The 21,083-nt window shown below is 36.0% G+C and overlaps 1 protein-coding gene across 4 annotated transcripts in view; it reads left to right on the top strand.

Moving 5' to 3' along the window:
- Positions 1–15,099, top strand: part of LOC103717472 — a 32,236-nt gene extending 17,137 nt beyond the window's left edge. For 3 of the 4 annotated variants that reach the window (XM_039129903.1, XM_039129904.1, XM_039129905.1), the window contains 7 exons: positions 2,478–2,545; positions 8,404–8,476; positions 9,148–9,257; positions 9,368–9,472; positions 10,282–10,381; positions 14,576–14,805; positions 14,878–15,099. In XM_039129903.1, coding sequence (XP_038985831.1) covers positions 2,478–2,545; positions 8,404–8,476; positions 9,148–9,257; positions 9,368–9,472; positions 10,282–10,381; positions 14,576–14,752 — 633 coding nt within the window. In that variant the 3' untranslated portion in view covers positions 14,753–14,805; positions 14,878–15,099. Of the gene's footprint in view, positions 1–203; positions 296–2,477; positions 2,546–8,403; positions 8,477–9,147; positions 9,258–9,367; positions 9,473–10,281; positions 10,382–14,575; positions 14,806–14,877 lie in introns of those variants that run through there. The other variant, XM_039129902.1, reaches the window with a different exon arrangement.
- Positions 15,100–21,083: the final 5,984 nt, after the last annotated feature.

The raw sequence follows: 21,083 nt of genomic DNA, 5'->3' as shown, positions 1-21,083 counted from the left end.
GGTCGGCTAAACGCAAAGTTTGAAGAAGGAAAAAGAATTTTTTTTTAGGAAAACGTTTTTATATGGTAAAATCTTGTTCGATGGATTACTGTAGTTCCTCTAAAATCTTCTATTCTGCCCCATCATAGGAAGTTTTTGAATTATGTGACAGCAGATTATGCCTACTGTGCTAAAGTTCTGATCTTGTTTTTGTTTCTTTTTAGGTGTAATCATGAGACTCAATAAGACTGAAGTGAATTTGAGAAGGTTGCTTGCAGCTGCTCCTCACCAGCAGAATAAAGCAAAGCTCATCCATGTGAGTTGAATGCATGTAATTAGTATCGTAGGTTCCAAATGGTTTTCATGAAATTTTGTTGCTGCTTTATCTTCTCCAACATATATTCGATATAGTGTTCAGTAGGTTTTCATATTAGACATGTCTCAAAACACGACATTCTGCTTGTGCTTTTGAACTTCTTAGAAAAGTTAGGATCACAAATTAAATATCTCAGAAGATGAATAAAACAATATTACGAGTAAATGTTAATGCATATTCCATAATATGGATTTCCTTGAGTGAATATATAGTCATTGTTTAATTTTCAAATCAAATTTGTAAAAATATATTGCTTATGTTTAGTAATTCTGCACTTTTGAACATCTATGATGAGCACAAGGATCACTATGGATTTATTTTTTCTGTAAGGAGACATATCGTAATTCTCAATCTTGTGGATTAGAAATTTGTGGCTATATTGTAGTTCTCATTGTGGTTCTCACCTGATTGAATTTTGCTCCTATGTACATGACCATAATTAATCTTGGATAGATTTGTCCTTTTAGTTAAATGTCATTAGGTTCTAAATAGCTAACCTTCTTAGTACTCAAACATGGATCCTAAATTGCTGGATTTTTAAGACCAATTGAAAGGATGATAATTATTAGTTGCTGATCAAGTTTTCTTCCCTCTGGTTAATTGATAAACAACATATCTGAGATACAGATCTTAACAACTAAGGATAGTGTCTGCATAATTTTACTTGTCAACGAAATTATAGTGGGTATATATATGTAAGCATGGGATATGGTAATAAAAAGCTTCCTTTTAAAAACAAAGTATCAATCTTAACCATTCCATGTGAGGTCTTGCCCTTTAACCGGAAGCTTTAGGTGTGTGCAATTGTTCTTGCCATGGGATTTTTTTAAAACAATCTTTAGAAATAATGTTTTTGAGCAGCTAGTATCTAGGGGCAAGGTTTTAAATGCCGTGGGATGGGTTGTCCTAGTTTCTCCATGGAACGAGATGCCCTGCTGTCTCGCCCATCTCGATCATATATCCTGATAGATATCCTCTGTCTCTCTCATATTCTTTTTTTCTTTCTTTCTTTTTCCTCTTTCTTTCCTTCTTTCCTTTCTATTTTCCTTTCTTTCCTTTCTTTTTTCTTTCACTTTTTTGTTCCTTCCTTTATTTCTTTTTTTTTTCTTTTTCTTTTGCTTTCTTTTTGCTTTCTTCCTTTTTTCTTCCTTTCCTTCCTTTTCTTCTTTCTTTCTTTCTTTCTTTCCTTTTTCTTCTTCTTCTTCTTCTTCCTTTTCACTTTTTCCTTTTTTTCCTTTTTCCATCCTTTCTTTCTTTCCTTTTTCTTCTTCTCTCTCTGCATTGATGGGTTTCGGAGTCTGGACCCCATTTCGGTCCCATTTTTTTACAGAAAGGGGATGGGATGGTTGGGATGCCCCCTATCCCACCGGGACTTAAAACCTTGTCTAGGAGAACCAACATATTTTAAAACTATTTGGAGAAACAAGTTTAACTATCACTATATAACTAGCTACCTTAATTTGCATATTGTTTTCTGAACTTATTTGTGCATGATATGCCGTACCGTATTGAACTGGATGGTACCGGACGTAACGTTCCGTACCGGTTCGGTACCGGTGGCGTACCGATCCTCGGTACGCAAAAAAAAATTTCGTACCATACCGTACCGACACTATGCTAATGTGGCACTGGTATGGGGTCCGGTACCGGTACGACAAACTTTGGTTATAAACATTAATGAAAACACAAAATTTAATGTCTTCCATCATAAACAATTTTGTCTTCCTAGAAAGTAGACAGTTCCATAATTTTCAGCATGATAAGGTTAAGTTATGCTTATTTGTTGTCTGATAATCAATATTGATCAATTCTCAGTTGTTGAATGGCATGGAAGACATGTGGATGAAATTTTGAACAAATATTTATGTTAATTTTTCGTCTTCATAGAACCCTTGTAAGAACTTGTTTATTGTTTATTCTTCATTTTTTCATAAAAAGAAGTTGAAAAACTAATAAAATTGATTGCATTACTTTTAATATTTGAAATGTAGGTCATAGTGGCATGCTAGATTCATGTTGTTCACATGTTGTGAAATTTAACAATTCTAGCATCTTATTATTATTATGTTATTATTTTATACTGGATTAAGTTGATTGAAAGTGATGCTGTTTGCTTTTCCAGTATGTCACCACATTAAGGGAACAATTAGAGCAACTAGGGGCAGAGAGAACACCAGCGGGAATATCAAGGTTTGTCTAATCATTTTATATGCTCATCCTCTTTTATTCTTTTTTAAATAAATGTTATCCATTTAAGAAAATATTCTCTCCATAATCTTAGACTGTTAACTAGCTAAATCTGGTGGATCCTTCGTTTGCTTAAGTCCTTTAGAGAGAGAGAGAGAGAGAGAGAGAGAGAGAGAAATTTCATGCCTGAGCTCGAGAGAAGCCTTTAGAGAAGAAGCCTGAGTTGGGTGGCAGTTGAAAGTAGTTGATTCAATAACATATGAGAAGCAATTGAAGAGACTATAGAGGAGAGATGGAGTTACTGGGTCTAGATAGATTTCTTTTTTAATAAAAGCTAGGGGATAACAGAAGATAAAGAAGGTTACCAAAGGAGAGGAAAGGAGGAAGTAATTTTTGTTGATCATGGCTAGAGATGAGGTAGGGAACAAAAAGATTGCAGGTAACATAGTTGAGTAGCTAAGTTGAGTGGTAGCATAGAGGGGAGCATGATATAGGTGATGAGGGAAAAGAGGTGGTTTTGTCTGACAATCTGGCCATCAGGGATTCATTAGACATCACATTCTTAGTTTGTCAACGTATATAGAAGTTGGCCTTGGCTGGCTAGATACAAGTAGTAAAGACCCCATAAGCTTGTGAATCTTGGATTGAATCCATACTAAAACTTTCTTGCCTATACAATTCAGATAGGCTATTTCTGCATCTCACATGGACCTTTGATAAGATCGAGTTAGGAGTGAAAACTTATCAAGCTTCATTGGCCCATCAGCTGCCCAGATAACTTACAGTACCGAGTTTGTCAAATTGATTAATTTTATCATGAAAGTCTATCAGGTCTGTAAGTGCAGAAAATGTTTGTCTTTTAAACAACTATTACATAACTACATGGTTAAAAGAAGTATATGAAATATTAAAATAGACAAGTTAAATAAATATGGTTTCTTCTTCCTTTCACACAAAATAAATTATCTGGGAAGTATTTTGTAATTTCTTCAGGTCTTACTCAATATTTTTTGACCATTATGTTACAAAGAAAAAAGAGTAAATTACAAAAATCTCCCTGAGGTTTACATTTATTACACTTACACCCAATATTTTGTAAAACCTACACTTACACCTAGTTAAATTAACAACATTAATTAAATTGCTTACCTTATGTAAAAAGTTGAAATTGCCCCCTTCCGCCTCCTATACACACCCAGTACCCCCGCTACTCCCTCTCTCCTCTCTCTTCTTCTCCTCTTCTCATCCGTCATCAGCCTCATCAATGACTTCTTCGAGAATGGCATAATCATCAATAGCGGGCCTCCCCATACACACCCAACGCCCCCACCACTCCCTCCCTTCCCCTATTCCCTCCTCTTTTTCCTCTCTTTTTCTCCTCCTCCCATCCTTCATCAGCCTCATCAACGACGACCTCTCCGAGGCCGCATTGTCAGCGACGGGCCTCCCCATACACACCCAGCACCCTCACCACTTCCCCCCTTCCTCTATCCCCTCCACCACCTCCTCCTCCTCTCTCTTCTTCTCCTCTTCTTGTCCTTCATCAACCTCATCAACAACGACCTCTCCAAGAATGGCATCATCATTGGCGGCGGTTCTCCCCATACACACCTAGCATATCTTCTAGATCTTTCAACTTAGGTGACATTGGAGAATATGAGATTTTTCAGCCTTGAGAGCATAATAGAGGAGTTTGAGATGCTGATGGAGGATGCTGGCTGCATCCAGAGAGACCCTTCAAAAGGATTCTCGAACAAAATGGTGATGCAGAGTACTTGCAAAATTTAGGCCTTCGAGGAAGAACCGAACCCAAGAGTTTTTAAGGCTTGTGTTCCCTTGGTCACTCATAACGATTTGGAGCCCTACATTTAGAGGATCATCGATGGGGATACCTCACCCATTCTTCCAGGGAAGCCTATAACATCGATTTCGTTGAGGTATAACTTGGGGTGCTTGTTTACTTTGTGCTAACTGCTACTAAGTAGCAATTGCCTGACAATGGGCAAGCTTGCATTTTGCTACAGTTCTGGCACCACACAAGAAAACCCAAGTTTTTTCCATTCATCGAAGAACTAGTTCAGTCCACCATGTAGATCTATAGGACTTCATTTGCTTTTAGAAACCGGTACGGATTTCTTCCACATTGAAGGCCTATTTTCTCTGTGTACTAGAGATTGGCCTGTTGATCCAACTTTAGTAACAACTTGTGAGACTTTTGACTATGCTTCATGACTCATTATGTTTAGAATCATTTTTTCCTTAATTTCTCTTCTATCTAAGTTGTCTATGCATTGGAAGTTCAATAGATGTAGCGTTGTTAATGGGGCTTTTTCGTGTTCTTCTGTCATATTTTCTTCGCCCAGTAGTCCCATTCTTGTGAAATATGCATGATAAGTGAATATGAACTTGTATAGAAAATATAAATTTAACCTACAATGCTATCCTTAGTCGCTTTCTTGAAATTTCCTTCTATATGTTCATTTATACTTCAAGATCTTTCATACTAACTTGAACAGACTTCTTCACACTCTTTGAGGGAGAGGAGTTGGGAGATGTTGTGGTGGGTTGCGAGGTCGAGGGCCTAGAAGTAGATGAGGAGGGCTTGGATTTTCTTAAGGTTACTTTGGTCACTTAAGGTTACTTTAGTCATTTGTTAATTTCTTTTCTGACGTGGCATCTGGGTCCCATTTAAGGTCAACGGTTTGACTAATATTCTGTTAATTTATGGGTTAAAATGTTGGATAAAAATAAACCTTAAGATGGTAAGCTTAGGTTTTTTAAACTATTGGGTGTAAATATAATTTATCCCTAATCTCAAGGAGGCTTTTGTAATTTACTTTAAATTTTAATAATATTATAATTACATTACATGTAACATTATAATAATTGTACGATAGATGCACTATATTATATAATATAATAAACCATATAATAGTTTTAACTATTATATTTATACTATACTATATTATATTGTATTGTATTATGTTATGCAAGGTTTTAAAAATCGATATCGAAGGGTATGCTTATTTTTTTGAAAATACTAGTATGGTATTGGATATTGACACATGGTATAAGACTGCATCCCGTACCAACACACTATATACCAGTGCCAATTCTCTATCGAAATGGTATGATACCACTTGTATCATCCTATTCTGGCAATTTTAAAAATCTTCATCTTTTGTTGTATTATATATTACAATATATGTTATGCATTATATTATGTTGTAATATATTATATTGTAATATCTTTAAGTTTTATATAGAGTAAATTACAAAAACGTCCCTGAGATTAGGTGTATACTACACTTACACCCAATAATTTGAAAAACCCATGCTTACCCTGTTGAGGTTTATTTTTATCCAATATTTTAATCCATAACTTAATAATGTTAGTCAGACCGTTAAACCTTAAATAGGACCCAAATGCCACATCAAAAAAAAAAAAACAAATAACCAAAATAACTTTAAGAAAACCCAAGCCCTCCATGTCCACTTCTAGACCCTCAACCTTGCTGCCCACCATGACGTCTCCTAGCTCCTCTCTCCCAAAGAGAGTGAAAAGTCTGTTCATGTTAGTACAGAAGATCTTGCGGCATAAATGAGTGCATAGATGGAAATTTCGAGAAAGCGACCACTAAGGATAGCATTGTAGGTTAAATTTATCTTTTCTATACAAGTTCATGCTCACTTATCATGCATATTTCAAAAGAATGGGACTACTGGGCTTAGAAAATATGATAGAAGAATATAAATATTAACAAAAAAGGTCCTATTAACAACACTACATCTAATGAACTTCCAATACATAGACAACTTAGACAAAAGAGAAATTAAGGGAAAAACAATTCCGAAAATAATGAGTCATGAAGCACACAATCGAAAGTCTCACAGGCTGTAACCAAAGCTGGATCAATAGGCTAATCTCTAAAATAGTACATAGAGAAAACAAGCCTTCGATGTGGAAGAAATCTATACCACTTTCTAAAAGCAAATGAAGTCTTATAGATCTGCATGGTGGATTGAACTAGCTCCTTGTTGAATGGCAAAAACTTGGGCTTTCCTTGTGTGGTGCCAGAACTATAGCAAAACACAAGCTTGCCAATTATCAGACAATTGCTACTTAGTAGCAGTTAGCACAAAGTAAACAAGCATCCCAAGTTATACCTCAATAAAATCGATGTTATAGGCTTCCTAGTGAGAATGGGCGAAGTATCCCCATTGATGATCCACTGAATGTAGGGCTCCAAATCGTTATAAGTGACCAAGGGAGCACAAGCCTCAAAAACTCTTGGGTTCGGTTCTTCCTCAAAGGCCCAAATTCTGCAAGTACTTTGCATCACCATTTTGTTTGAGAATCTTTTGAAGGGCCTCTCTCTGGACATGGCTGGCATTCTCTGTCAGCATCTCAAACTCCTCTATTATGCTCTCAAGGCTGAAAATTCTCATCTTCTCCAATGTCACCTAATTTGAAAGATCTAGAGGATATACTAGGTGTGTATGGGTAGAACGCTGCCAACGATGACACGGTTCTTGGAGAGCGCGTTGTTGATGAGGCTGATGAAGGACGGGAGTAGGAGAAGAAGAGAGAGGAGGAGGGGATAGAGGGAGGGAGCGGTGGGGGTGCTGGGTGTGTATGGGGAGGCCTGCTGCCGATGAAGATGCCGTTCTCGAAGTGGTTGTCATTGATGAGGCTGATGAAGGACGAGGAGGAGAAGAAGAGAGAGGAGGAGGGGATAGAGGAAGGGAGGGAGTGATGGGGGTGCTGCGTGTGTATGGGGAGGCCTGTCACCGACGATGACGCCATTATCAAAGAGGTTGTCATTGATGAGGCTGATGAAGGACGAGAGGAGGAGAAGAAGAGAGGGGAGGGAGTGGTGGGGGTTCTAGATGCGTATGGGTGACGGAAGGGGGCAATTTCGACTTTTTACATAATGTAAATGGTTTCAGTAATGTTGTTAATTTAACTGGTGCTCTTCCTCTAGTACCATATAATATACATTATTTGATCTATAAGGTTTCATTACAGAGATTCATAAACTAAACAAAACTAACACAATTGATAGTTGTTCCATACTTTAATTGCTTGATCCTCTAAAAAGTTTAAACTATTTCTGTTCCTTTCTAAAGCCTACTGCCATTTTGGTTAATCTCTGTCATCCCCCAACAATTGCATCCTCCTAGCATAATCCTCATTCAACAGCTTTTGGAGTGTGAAATTATTTGTCTATACATTATTTTTTCTTATTTTTAACGAACTTAATGTGCACGCATGATACACATGTTCATATATAATGTTCACTGGACCCTCTTTCTTGAGCTCTGCAAAATTTGACTAGCTGTCTAAGCAAGATGCAGTACCTGTCTTTAATAAAACAAAAGAGATTTTGGACAAACATTCCATAACCTATCAAATAGAATGAAAGTTTTATGGATGCGCACATACATTCTTGTATGTTGTGATCACCAATAATTTTGAGTTAGATACAGTACATGCATCTCGAAGTTTTACTTTTCGGTACTGCTGGTGCATAGAAAGTTTTGAAATACTGTTTGAGGGTATAGGAGTCATGTGTCGCTATAGTATGTACCACGGTATGCTGTCGTATCAACTCCTGGTCTGCCAATATGGGATGGCATGACATGGTACATACTGCAGTGCAGGATGTTTCATATTGCAGTAAGGTCAGCTTTTCAACCCTCGGTGCATGTACCATTGCAAGTATTGCAAAACCACTTTGTACTTTTTTTTTTGGGTACATACTTTTTAACTTGTTCATAAGGCATTTTTAGCATGGAAAAAAATACAGAAAAAGAACTTGTTCATATAGTAGTCACAATCTTTTCTGACTTTTCCTCAGTGTTTCAAAAGCAAAATTGAATGAATATTCAGAGAAGATCGAAGCCCTTGCAGCCAAATTATCTACTCCATCGGTATGTTTATCTCTTCTCTTTAGACTCACTAGGCTGTTTTCTAGGGTTTTGTTGAATATATTAATGATGGAGCATACTTTAAAAAGAATTTTTGTTTCATTTCCAATACAAATATTCATAATTATTGATGTTTGTCATAATTTTAAAGAATGATTTTTTCATATACTTCTCATTAATAATGTTTCATAGTTGATTCTAATTAATACATAACATATTCTGCTTGAAACTATCAGATTACATGCAAATCGATTAAGTTGTTTCCAGTCTCCAAGTTCGGTAAATTTTACATCAGTTTTATATAATGTGTAGATTGCCAAAATTCATTCTTTTATAAATCAAGCTTTTCCGCCATCTCTGTTTCTGGTCCATTTTAGATCTCAAAATGCAATATAAGCATCAGTTTTTATTCGTACTGTGCTGTGGTCAGATCCTGGAGGTTGTATGAAATGCCACCTTTTTCCATTTAAGGCAAATTGATTGTGATCTTTTAGTGCAAATTATTGTGAGCTCTTTTAGTGCAGATGGTTGGGAGTTCTTTTAGTGCAAATGATTGTGAGCTCTTTTAGTGCAGATGGTTGGGAGTTCTTTTAGTGCAAATGATTGTGAATTATTCTTATGACTGAAAGCTATCTTCAAGTAAACTTATTAGTTAATACTGACAACCTCATCAGCCAGAACCTGTGAAGGTTGTTGATGAAACTAAAGATGAGGAAAGCCCCTCTAAGTCAGAACAGGATGGAAACTATGTGAACGCCCCTCGTGGACTGAGAAGGAGAACTGTGTAAGCAAAACTGCAGCTCCTTGTGTTGACATTGTCGTTGCTGGTTTGTTTCTGTGTTCCTCTCTGCTTTGTTGGATTATATGACTTCACTTTTGTTCAAAACTAAACAGAGCTCATGTAGAAATTGAAGATAGCATCCAGGAGTCTAAGGAGAGGGACTCAGCAACACCAATTAAGTTGGATGCAGCAGCGCAAATTCACATTGAGAAACATAGGTGTGTTACTACCAACATATCATAATTTTCATCAGTTTGATTTGCTACATTGAGAAAATAGACTTGGTCTCTCTCACTAACTCGAGTTAGACTTAATCATACCTCAGAATTGTCATCTTTCACTCTGATTTACTCTTGTTTAGACTGCCACTTATCATTGATTTTCATCCATTCTGCTTTTGTGGTTTATTATGATGGACCTGCAGGGTTTGTCCTGTTTATAGAAAGCAATGGCAAAAAATTTTTAATCATAATGTGTTGACTGATAGCCTTTCCATGCACTTCCTTCTTGCATTACTGACAGCTCATCATTGATTTTTTGTTTATGGAATAAAAAATGGGTGCTGATGTTGTGCATTGCTGCTAGACTTAACGTTTGTTTATGTAATTGGATGCCTCTATCTTTTGTAAAATTGCTGGCCTATAATATCTCGGTTTAAGAACATCACTAAAATTGGAGTAGAAGATTGTATCAAATTCCATTGTGGTTTTGACCTTATTTTGAAACTTAATAGGGATCCATCAAGCGAACCCTTAATATGTGGGACAGGATTGTTTTGTATCATCAATTTGGCATATCAGTCATCTTTCTTTAAGATGTCCTGTTTCTTTTTGTGTGCTGTTCTACATATTTCTCCTTTCCCATCTATCAATTAATAGTTCAATATCTTTCTCACAAAGATATTTACTGTCATATGCTTCAGTGTTTGTTCTCTACTAGATGCATCCATTTTCAGCCGTACATATCTGGACACCTAATACAGTACTTGTTATCTGGCTTGTTATTTTCTTTATTTCCTTTTTACCAGAAAGCTTCAAGAAGATTTGACGGACGAAATGGTAGTGTTAGCACAGCAACTTAAGGAAAGCAGTCTTCTGATGAATCAATCTTTGCAGAACACTGAGAAGGTAAAAATTGCATGTCTTTATTCTTCTTCTCTTTCTCTCTGTTTTTGTGTCTACACTTTTGTGCACACATCCTTGCATGCATATGTGAGGGGGCTGGAGGTGGATGTTATCAGCAACGTTTCTTTAGATGCATAAATAATTGAAATTGAAGAAGAGAGAACTTAAAAACCTCACCTCTTTATGCTTAATATGCAGACCCTTATGGACCCCCAAAACAGGGCCATTCAGTCATCATAGATTGACCATTGGATTATAGTTGAAGGCTGAAACGTCAAACATCTACTACAAAAAGAAAGGAAGAAATAAAAGAAGGTCGCTTAGAATCTTTTCTTGCATTGGGTCAACTTTCTTGCTGTTAAAATCTCAAGCTGCACTTCCATGAAAAGAGAGACCTTAATCAATTTGGGGCTTCGATATATATATATATATATATATATATATATATATATTAAAAAACTTTTCTTTTGGACCTAAAATATCTTGCCACTTAACAGCTGTATATTATCATGTTGGATGATATTCTGCCAGACAAGGATTTCCAGATCATTCATTTACTAGCTCGTGGTGACCACTTTACTTGTAAATATGATATCCTGTTGGATTGCTGCAAGTATTCTTCCATTTTTCCCATCTATGATAAATTTATATACTATGTCCTTTTTAATGAACAATTTGCTGCTGTATGCCGTAGTTCTCTAAACAGATGAGAATGCAAGAGTTGTGTTACACTAGGAAATTAAGGTGGTTTAAGTACATAGATAGGAATTAGAATTTGCAGAAGTTTAGGATTAAATGCTGGAGAATCATCTCTGGTGATTTGAGCATACACGATAAATATCTAAAAAACCCTAGTTGAAGAGGGACTTAGCTTTCTGCTATATGAGTTAAGAGGAGGGGAAGGCCAGATAATGAGAAGGTGTGAAAAAGGATGTGAATAAGCCTCTAGTAACAATGAATATAGCCCTTAATAGAAATGGTCAGCAAAGATGGATTCACAGAGACAGCACCAACTAGTAGGAATAAATAGATTTATATGGTTATGGTTACTTAAGCATCCATCTTGTCTATATTGAGTAATGCACTTATTACTTCATTTAAGTTTGGAACTGCTAGCCCCATTGACCCTAGTTCTATACATCCTACCCAAAATTAAAAAAATAATAGCTCCGATTTTGATCTAGTTGCTTATCTTCAGAAATAGAATTTTTCTTTGACTGCCTTTGGTGGAAAACCAAGGGCACTTTTGGTGTTGACAAGAGTCCTGCAACTTTTAAAGTGAAAAAAAAGAATACTTTCTAAAAGATTTAATTTTTGGTAATATCATTTGAGAAGTGCTTTTATGATAAGTAGAAGCCATAAAGACCCTTTTAGGAGAAGCTATTTAATTAACTTCTAGCTTCTTCTTTTGTGAGCTTGTTTCATGTCTGGCAAGCCCATCCATAAAAGGTAGTTATACAAATGCGATTGCCATTTTCAGTACATCAAAAGTATTGCCATTTTCAATACATCAAAAGTACTTTTAATTAAGAACTTAGATGAATCTAATTAATTATAGTATAGGTCGGTAATCCATCAATTACTAACTAGTCTAGAATCAGAAATTTGTGGCTGGTCTGAAAATTGCCTCTGATGACAGTGTTGGGTGGATTTAGTTGGAAGTGATTTTATTTATGGATGACGGTAAACTGTGTATGCATGTACACATATATATGTATATACATACATATACACATACATTAGGGGTTATTACTCGGTGCAGTGGTAAAAGGCTTGGGCTGACAAATGCAATGATTCAAGTCCTACCACGGCTACTTTGTGGCCAAGTAAAAAAAAGTTAGGTCTGTTCCCACTCCGCTCTTCTGAGAGACCCCGGATTGCCAGGACTATAACTGTTGAATAACCGTTTATGTGCGTGTCTGTGCAAAAATTATTTTAGATTTTTCATAAAGAATGATGAAATAGATGTTAGCAATGGCTAATTTGAAAGTGAGAGGTTAAAGATTCGTTGCTCTGGATATATGATCCTGGAAGTTCAGTTACAGTTAAATCCATTCCAAACATTAATTGAATAGGATTGAAATTTTAAGGAGAGATGGGGTGGGGTGTATTGGAATGTTATTTGGAGATTAATATATGGCCAAGAAGATCAGGTTTCTGTTATGGAAAATGATTCAAAATAAGTTTCCCGCAGCATTATGCTCATGAAAAAATTGTTTGATGCCAGATAGCATATGCAGCCAGTATGGAGTAGAGAATTAAGTTCTTTACCATATGTTTTAGAGCTGTCAAAAATCGAGAGAAGTATGTTCAGGAGTTCATGAGATGGTTCATGGATAGAGAAGTGGATGCAGTAAAATATTGGCATGCTGTTGTAATTGATAGGCAATATGGCCATTATAGCAGCTTTTACTTGTTGGAATTTATGGAAAGATCGAAATAGTGCTGTCTTAAAAGGAGTTTGTAGGATAGAGGAACAACATAGCTTGGAGAGTTGTTAGAGGTATTGGAATGCCAAAGTGTATCGTGGACCTAATTAAGAAAATAGTTTATCTGTGAGTAGAGACATAACCGGAATAGGTTTTGTATGTTGGGATATGCATGGGGCAGATGTCTATTAGCGGTGGCATAAGAGAATTTGGACCGATCAGATTCAAAAGCTGTGTTTGGTTACACAAAACGGCCGTTCCATTGACCAGAAAAGTATTCCTATTTTGACATCATAAGACTAATGTCTAGATCTGACGATGTTACCGATTACACATGTATATGGAGAGGAAAATGGTGCCACCGACTGGCTGGCCAACTTGAGACAGAGAAAGCAAAGGAATCTTATTGGATTTTGAATTTTCTTACTAAATTGATGCAAGTTGTTCATGAAGTGCTCAAGTTTTTTGAAAGAGTGGTGCAGCTCTTGTATATTTGTATTATCCATCTGTCTCTATTACATAAAAAAATAATATATTATCCTCTGAATCTTGTAAGGTTCACATATTTGATAGGGAAAGGTGCAGCCTTGTACTTCAGAAAGTCTAGCAGATGCTGCTTAAATGCTGATATGGTGATCCAGCTATCTGCTTAAATTTTGACCTAGTCTGAAACATTGTTTAAAAACTTGTCAAGTTGACTCAAAACTTTGCCACATCAGCTCAACTCACAAGTTTTCGAGCCGACTTGATAGGAGACTTGGCTTGTGTGAAACTCAGATTTTGGATGAGTCTTGACTCGGCTGATTCGCCGAGTTACTCAAAACTTGGTCCGAGCCATTTGACTTAATCGAGTATTAAATATTAATTATAGTCCATTTCAATACTATCTGTTTTTAAGATTTTCATCGAAACAAGTCATTGGAGGTTTTTTTTTATAATATATTTAATGTGAAATTGTAACAATATGAATGGAATGTAAAGCGTTGGGGCTTCTATTCCTCACCCATCCCACAACTGCATCATTCCCAATTTTGATTATGATTTTAGGGGGTTCTGCTAGCCTCTGCCTCCTAGCCTCAATATCAAGATGTAAGTAATAGTTAATGGCATGTGAAATAGTCATTGCTGATTCTTATTTTTTTATTTTAATTATTTTATTAATATATTATTTGTATGTTAACAGTAAATTATAGATTGAGGGATTTATGTCTGCATGTATATAAATTTCTCTATTTATGTTCTTAAACATCAATATTTAATATTAAATGTATATATATATATAATAATATATATTTTTATGTATAAACATTATCAAGTATAAATGACATAATCAAGTCTTGATGTTCAAGACTCACTGGGTACTCGATCGAGTCTTCGAGCCGGCTCGACTTAGCTAACTTTGAAGCCGAGTTTTTGGCTTTTCAAATTATGGTCTGAAACCGATTCAAAGCTACATAATATTAAAGTTCTCAAAATATTATTGTGTCATCTGCATATTGCTAATCTCTTCATTTTAATTCTGTCCTTCTAGATCACACACTTTAAATGCATGCATGTCTTGGTGAAAAAATTGAACTTTTCCATACTAAATTAGTTGATATCTTCATTGTTGCAAGTTTAATTATCGCAAACATGTATAACCAATTTTCTATTGCAACCAATAGTGCTTATGTGCAGATATCAGAATTATTTTCTATGGAGCTGATTAATTGTTGTCACTGGCTTCTCTTGATTTTGTAACTGAGCTTTACTATCATGGCTTAAACAGATACTTGATTCTACTGAGAGGGCAGTGGAACATAGCTTGGCCAGCACCGGCCGTGCCAATGTACGGGCCATGGAGGTGTACTCAGAGAGTTCCAAGACTACATGCTTTACATGGCTTGTAATCTTTGTCATGACTTGTATTTTCATCATGGTGGTTCTACTCATCCGTGTGACTTGACTTGCCTTCTGTCACCAGAACATGATTTCAACTTCTGCTGTTCCAAATTCAAGGTAGTTTGCATCCATAATTTGGTTCCAAATAAATCATCTCCATACTTAATGTTTGTGATCTTTTATCAACAGGGAAGTACTCTGCAGTAAGTACTCAGGCAGTATTTAAACTAGAAGCATTCTCTACCTGGTGGGAGCAGTGGGTTTGAAGACTGAATAGTTTTTTGCTTAGATGTAGTAGTTAAATCTTAGAAGAATCACCTGCAGGGTTCAGACATATAAACAATATATCATGAGAAGTTCTGTTTTTCCTACTGTACATTTCCAAAGCTTTTGTTTCCTGGTAACTCTAGTTTCTCTCCTTGGTTTTAGAAATTTCTCGCTCCTTTTTTTTTTCAGAGAGGACTGTTTTGAAATAAGATCTGGACTATGGGGACATGGGTCCTTCTCTAATTGTGAATACGATGGGTGAAAGAAATTTAAAGGAATGCGTAACATCCTCATTCCTTTCAATGCCCCAATTGAATAGTAGAAGCGCACAACTAGCCTAGAGGAGTTTGGGCCTACATGCTTATCCTTGTCAGGCTTGGACCTTTGGCTTGTGGTGAGCTCAACATCCTATCAATTGGGCATCTTGTGATTGTTTGAAAAATTTAGTAGAAAAAAAAAATAGTTATAACCCTTTGCCGGTTGATGATACTGAGCAATAAGTCGGAGAAGGGAATGACATTCTTTCACAAGATCCATTGACATATGCAACTTACAATCCACTTAGACTAAAGTGGTGTTTGTTAAGAATATTAAAATAAAGATGCAGTGTTCCCATAGTATTTTTTTTTAAAATAAATTTTCCTAGCTTTATTGATCTGTCCTCGTATGATATAAACACGAAGCACTATATTGATATCAATCATTAGGAAATACTGTTTAATTAAAAGATATTATGGTTGTACTCTCTAAATATAGATTGTATAGTTCATTAATAAGTTTTCCATAAGGATTCAACATTTCTATCAAAAAATAGTTAGAGCGAGTTCTGCAATATGATCATGTATTTTGATGTGTATGAGTATGAGATATCTAGAATTAAAAAATAAAATAATTAATATATTTTTTTTGAATGTTTAGGAGATTGTAAATTTTTTATCTTAATGATATTAGTGGATTTTTTTTTGACAAAAATAGCACCTAACAGAACTTACAATGTTGCGTATCTTTTCATTGCAAGTTGTACGTGAGTTGTATCATAAGTCTCTATCTAGATCTATGTGAGCAACAATTGTTACAATTCGATAATACAAGCCCTATGAACATAAGAAAAAATAAGAATAGGAAATAATTAACAAAAATATTAGTTCTTTTTATTTTATATGTACCATCAATATCACAAATTGTGTAAGCCATAGGATAAACTATATACATGTAACCTTTATATTGAAACCTTGACCTTTTCATATATTTTGGATATAGAGAAAGAAAAAAATTCAAATAAGATTTATATTATTAGTTATTTTTGAATTTCTTAATGAATTATTGAATTAAGAACCTGCAACGTTGTATCATTCTTGTTTTATCTATATCTCTTATTTATTCTAAAATAACTCTAAAATCATATATTTTTGTGCATGGAACTTTAAATGGCTAATATTTTTTTTTCTTAAAATAATTAAGAAGCAGAGGCTAATATTCCTAAAAGGAAAAATTTCTTAATTAACTTTAACATGACTTTCTAAAATAGCTAACAACTATCTAAAAAAAACTCTAAATTCAGTTTTCCTCTATTATTTTAACAAATTTCTAAATTAACTCTAATTTTTTTCCTCTTTATGCATGGACTCTAAACAACCAATAATTTTTTTCCTAAAATAAGTAAGAAGAGTGCCATCCAAACTTGAATTTATTTCTTTTTTTTGTCTTTTGTGTGTATGCAATTAGTTATCTAAAATAATTCTAAATTCAATTTTCTTTTTTGTGTGGATGCTAAAATGCCAATATTTTTTTTTAAAAAAAAATTAAGAAGAGTCCCATTCAAATTCGAAGTAATTTCATTTTTTTTTGAAATTTTTCTCTATGCATGAAATTAGTTAACAAATAATTAAGAATAATCCTACTTAAATTTAAAATTTATTTTGATTTTTTTTTTCATCTGCATGTGTGGAGAGAAAACTTTCGAAGTTAACTTTATTTTAACACAACTTTAAAAATATCTTTTAAATTTTCAAAATTAATTTTAACACAACTTTTTAAAATATTTTTTTCTATGCATGAGGATTTGTAACATATTTAGATATATTTAAAGTATTTTGATATCTTCAACATATTTAGTTTATTTTTTATTTTATGAATTTTTTACATTATTTTCCATAAATTTTTTTCTAATTTTCCTGAGTCACTCAAATGTGAACTAGTTTTGAAAATTTTTCCTACATGTACGGAAATAGTTAACAATTAATTAAGAAGAGTCTTATTTAAATTTAATATTTATTTCAATTTTTTTCCTTTGTATGCCTTGAGGAAAATATTTCTAAAAGAAAAATTTTTGAAATTAACTTTAATGCGGCTTCCTAACATATTTTTTCAATTTGTAACATATTTATATAATTTTAATATATCTAGATGAATTTTATTTTTAAAAAAAGTTTGTGAATATTTTATGTATTTTTTTTAAGAAAACTCTAAATTTTGGAGTGGAGTCGACCTTTCTCTCCGTTTAGTTCTTGCGTGCTACCGCCTATCCATTATTTATTGCATCTGCAAAGTAGCACTAGGTTGGCCGTGCCACAGGAATTAACTAATCCAATTAAAAAATTTATATGAGCATTATGTATGACAATCCTGAGGGCCGACGGCTGCCATTCACTCAAGACTTGCCCCAATGTACTTCCTCAAGAAACATCTTTCAGTTACCTAAATTTGTTTATACACTTACCTAGACATATATAGTCAAGATATCATGAATACCTTTCTTATTTTATGGCTATTTGGACAAGAAGAAAATTAATTCAATAATTTTTTAACTAGGTAAACTTTTCTATATTGCTACTTTATGAATGGATATAAATTGGGAATGGTTGAAGTCAAGAACATGATCCAAAACTGAGAGATAATCTTGTTATCACTTTATATGTTAGATGTTTTGCCGCTAACTGCAATAGATTTGGACCGGATCATGAATGGCTTAATGTTTGTTCGTTAGAAAGGAACAGAAACTAGTAGTGATAAGTTGTGCTGATGCTCAACGTGAGGCTGGAAAAATTACAAGAAGGAATGAAGGTATTATGGACACAAAAATATAAACTTGCAACTATTTTTATTTGATGTGATCAAAATAATATAGTTGTAAGCTTATATTTTTAATAATCTTATTGTAATCTTTGTTTTGAAATCAGAGATTTTTTTTGAAAGGAACACAAGTTTGAACTCACAAGATATTTAGGGCCTATTTGGACAATGGAAGTTCTTATCGGATCTGATAAAATCTTCCATTAAGACCTTTCTTTCTTGAAAACAGGACTAGAAATATGGCTGCAAAATATCAAAGTTGGTAATTGACCTCTATTTTCCAGGGACAAATCACTTCTACTGAGTTCCTTTTTTATCTCTAGGAATATATAGGTTGATTACTCATTCAACATACCTGATTTTCTTCAAATATCCTGTTTCCACCATAACTTAAAAGTGGTGCCTCGTCAAAAGATCCCATCAGACTAGCAAGGTCTTCTAACATTTGAACAAGGTCACACAAGTTAATTGGAATTAGTATTTGAAGTTTAAATTTATTATGATAGTGTCAAGTCTTGCTCATGTGAAACTACTTGAAAGCAATAATCGAAGATATGACATTCAGTAGCTACCATTGTCCTCAGGTGCATCCTTCTATTCTCGAAGATTCGGATATTTATGTCAAGCCATATATGATAGGCCATGTAGGCACATCTGATACCCCACTCTGCAGTACCAGGCCTCCGCAAGAATTTATTCAGATGACCTAAGAAGTCCTTAGTCGAGGACGTAACCTATAGTGTATTGGATGAAGCTGTTGCACACATCCAAATTTGGGCTGCCCGTGGGCATCCAAAAGAACATGACTGATAAACCTCTCCACGTTAGGGCACCCCTCACAAACTGAAGTGACTCTCACTCTCCTCCTTGTCAGCATGCTCCTGATCGGCAAGCATCTCCATGCCACCTTCTAGATGAACAAAGCGACATGAAGGTGGATGCGCATCCTCCAAATCCAATCCCCATAAATCCATCATCCTGTCTCTAACCAGGTCATGTTGGTCTTGGGTGCTTACTTTGACCTCCTAGTTACTCTCCATACCCTTCTGTCCGCAGTCTCCCTTGTGGGGATTGGTAGTGTCAAGACTTTCTCGGTTAGCTGCTCTCCGAAGGCATGTCAGATAAGGCCCTCATTCCATCTTCTCTCTCCTAGGATGATTAGATTACAGACTCTGCATCCAGCCAGGCACATCGGGGTGATCATGATAAGCCACCAACCGAGTGGCTGCTCTATTAGCCATATGTTCTCTTGAATATCAATAGCTTGCCCGTCCCCAATCGCCCATCTGATCAAAGAGAGCACCGTCGGAGCACGGGTACATATCTCCCTCTAGATAAAAAATCTGACACTAGGTGAGAAAGTCGGGCTCAACGGCTGGAGCCTCGTACTTGGCTCTCATTGGGGTGTACCAAAGACTCTCAGGTTTTAGAAGATACCTGGCCGTATATCTAGTCAACCGCTACTAGCCAGCTGACAGATCACATCCCATGCCAATAGGTGAATGCTGCTACTTCCCTCTCATTTGTCCTAGATAAAACTCCTGAATAACTACTTTAGAGTCCTCAGCGGTGCCAGAGGCATGATGATGTTGGACAACAAATAAACTGAGATCGAGCTGAGTATTGACCGAACAAGAGTGACTCTGCCCATCATAGATAGAGCGCTCGCTTGCCACCCCTTTAGCCTGTGTTGATGCTTTGCTCAATGGTGGGGCACTCCCCTCTGCGAAGGCAATGACCAGTAATGAGAACCCCAAGATATCTCATGGTGTCCCCTATTCTCAATCGTGGCTTGATCTTCGGGTTGAAGCAAATAGCTGACTTAGTCAGATTGATTTGTTGCCCGGAGGCCCCATAGTACTCCTCTAAAATCATTCAAAATGACTGAGCTGACTTTCTCGTCGCTTGGGCTAAAAGCGTGCGGTCATCGGCAAACAACAGATGCGAGATCTGAATAGAATCCGCCACTAGCCTATACGCCTCCATAGCCGAAATCTCAGAAGCATTGCCGCAGACCGACGGAAGATTCGAAAAACTGTGTGGGCATGCCATTCACTAGATTGGCAAAGGAAAGAGCCCAAATGCACCCAAAATCCATATGACCCATAACTAATGAAATTCGAAGCTCTCTAAGGAGTGAGTCAAGAAGTTCCAGCTCATTCTATCGTAGGCTCTTTTTATGTCAAGCTTGATACCCATCAGACTCCGACCCGAAGCTCTCTGGAGGTCAAATATGAACTCATGGCTATAAGAACATTGTCGGTGATGTTGCATCCACCAACAAAGGCCTCTACTCAGAACTGATGAGCTTGGGCAGGATGCCCCTCAACCTCTTCACCAGGATCTCCGCAAAGGCTTTATACAGAGTAGTGCATAGGCTGATTGGTCGGTAGTAGCTCGACTTTGTGACACCCTGCCTCTGTGGAATCAGAGTGATGAAGGTCTGCTTCCAGTCACGAGATATCCTTGCAGAAGTGAAAAATTGCTGGATAGCTGTGGTCACATACTGCCTGATAATATGCCAGTACTTCTGAAGAAGACTGGAGGAAAACCATCCGACCCCGAGGCCTTGTCATCAACCAAAGACTAGAGAGCCTCCTAGACTTCTATGGCTGAGATCGGGCTGACCAATGTTATATTCTCCTGCAAGCTCACTAGGTGCCCTCCTGCTGCCTGGTTGATCTGTCCTAGATCTTAAGAAATACTCTAGCACCCTCTCGATGGTGTCAGAGTCATCTATCATCTGTCTATTGCTAACCCTAATGCTGCTAATTCTATTTCTCTATCTCTGAATGATTGCGGACTAGTGGAAGAATCTGGTGTTCCAGTTCTCCACGATATTTTATTGTATCATCAATTTCTATCTTCAAAGGATATCTTGTTTCCGTAGGAGTGAGTGTTCATTAGGCTTCAACTTTGCACTATCTTGCAGTAGGTCGACTCACAATCAAAATAGTCGCAAGACGAGTTGTAGTCGATCGATTAAGCTTTTTAACTATAAAAGAATTTTCTCTCTTCTCTCGATCAAAATCTTAGCACCCCACCACACGTCATCA

Source organism: Phoenix dactylifera, chromosome 9, assembly GCF_009389715.1.
Source record: "Phoenix dactylifera cultivar Barhee BC4 chromosome 9, palm_55x_up_171113_PBpolish2nd_filt_p, whole genome shotgun sequence".
NCBI classification, from domain to species: Eukaryota; Viridiplantae; Streptophyta; class Magnoliopsida; order Arecales; family Arecaceae; genus Phoenix; species Phoenix dactylifera.
The sequence above is the reverse complement of the archived record's forward strand: the minus strand, read 5'-3'. Positions and strand labels throughout refer to the sequence as shown.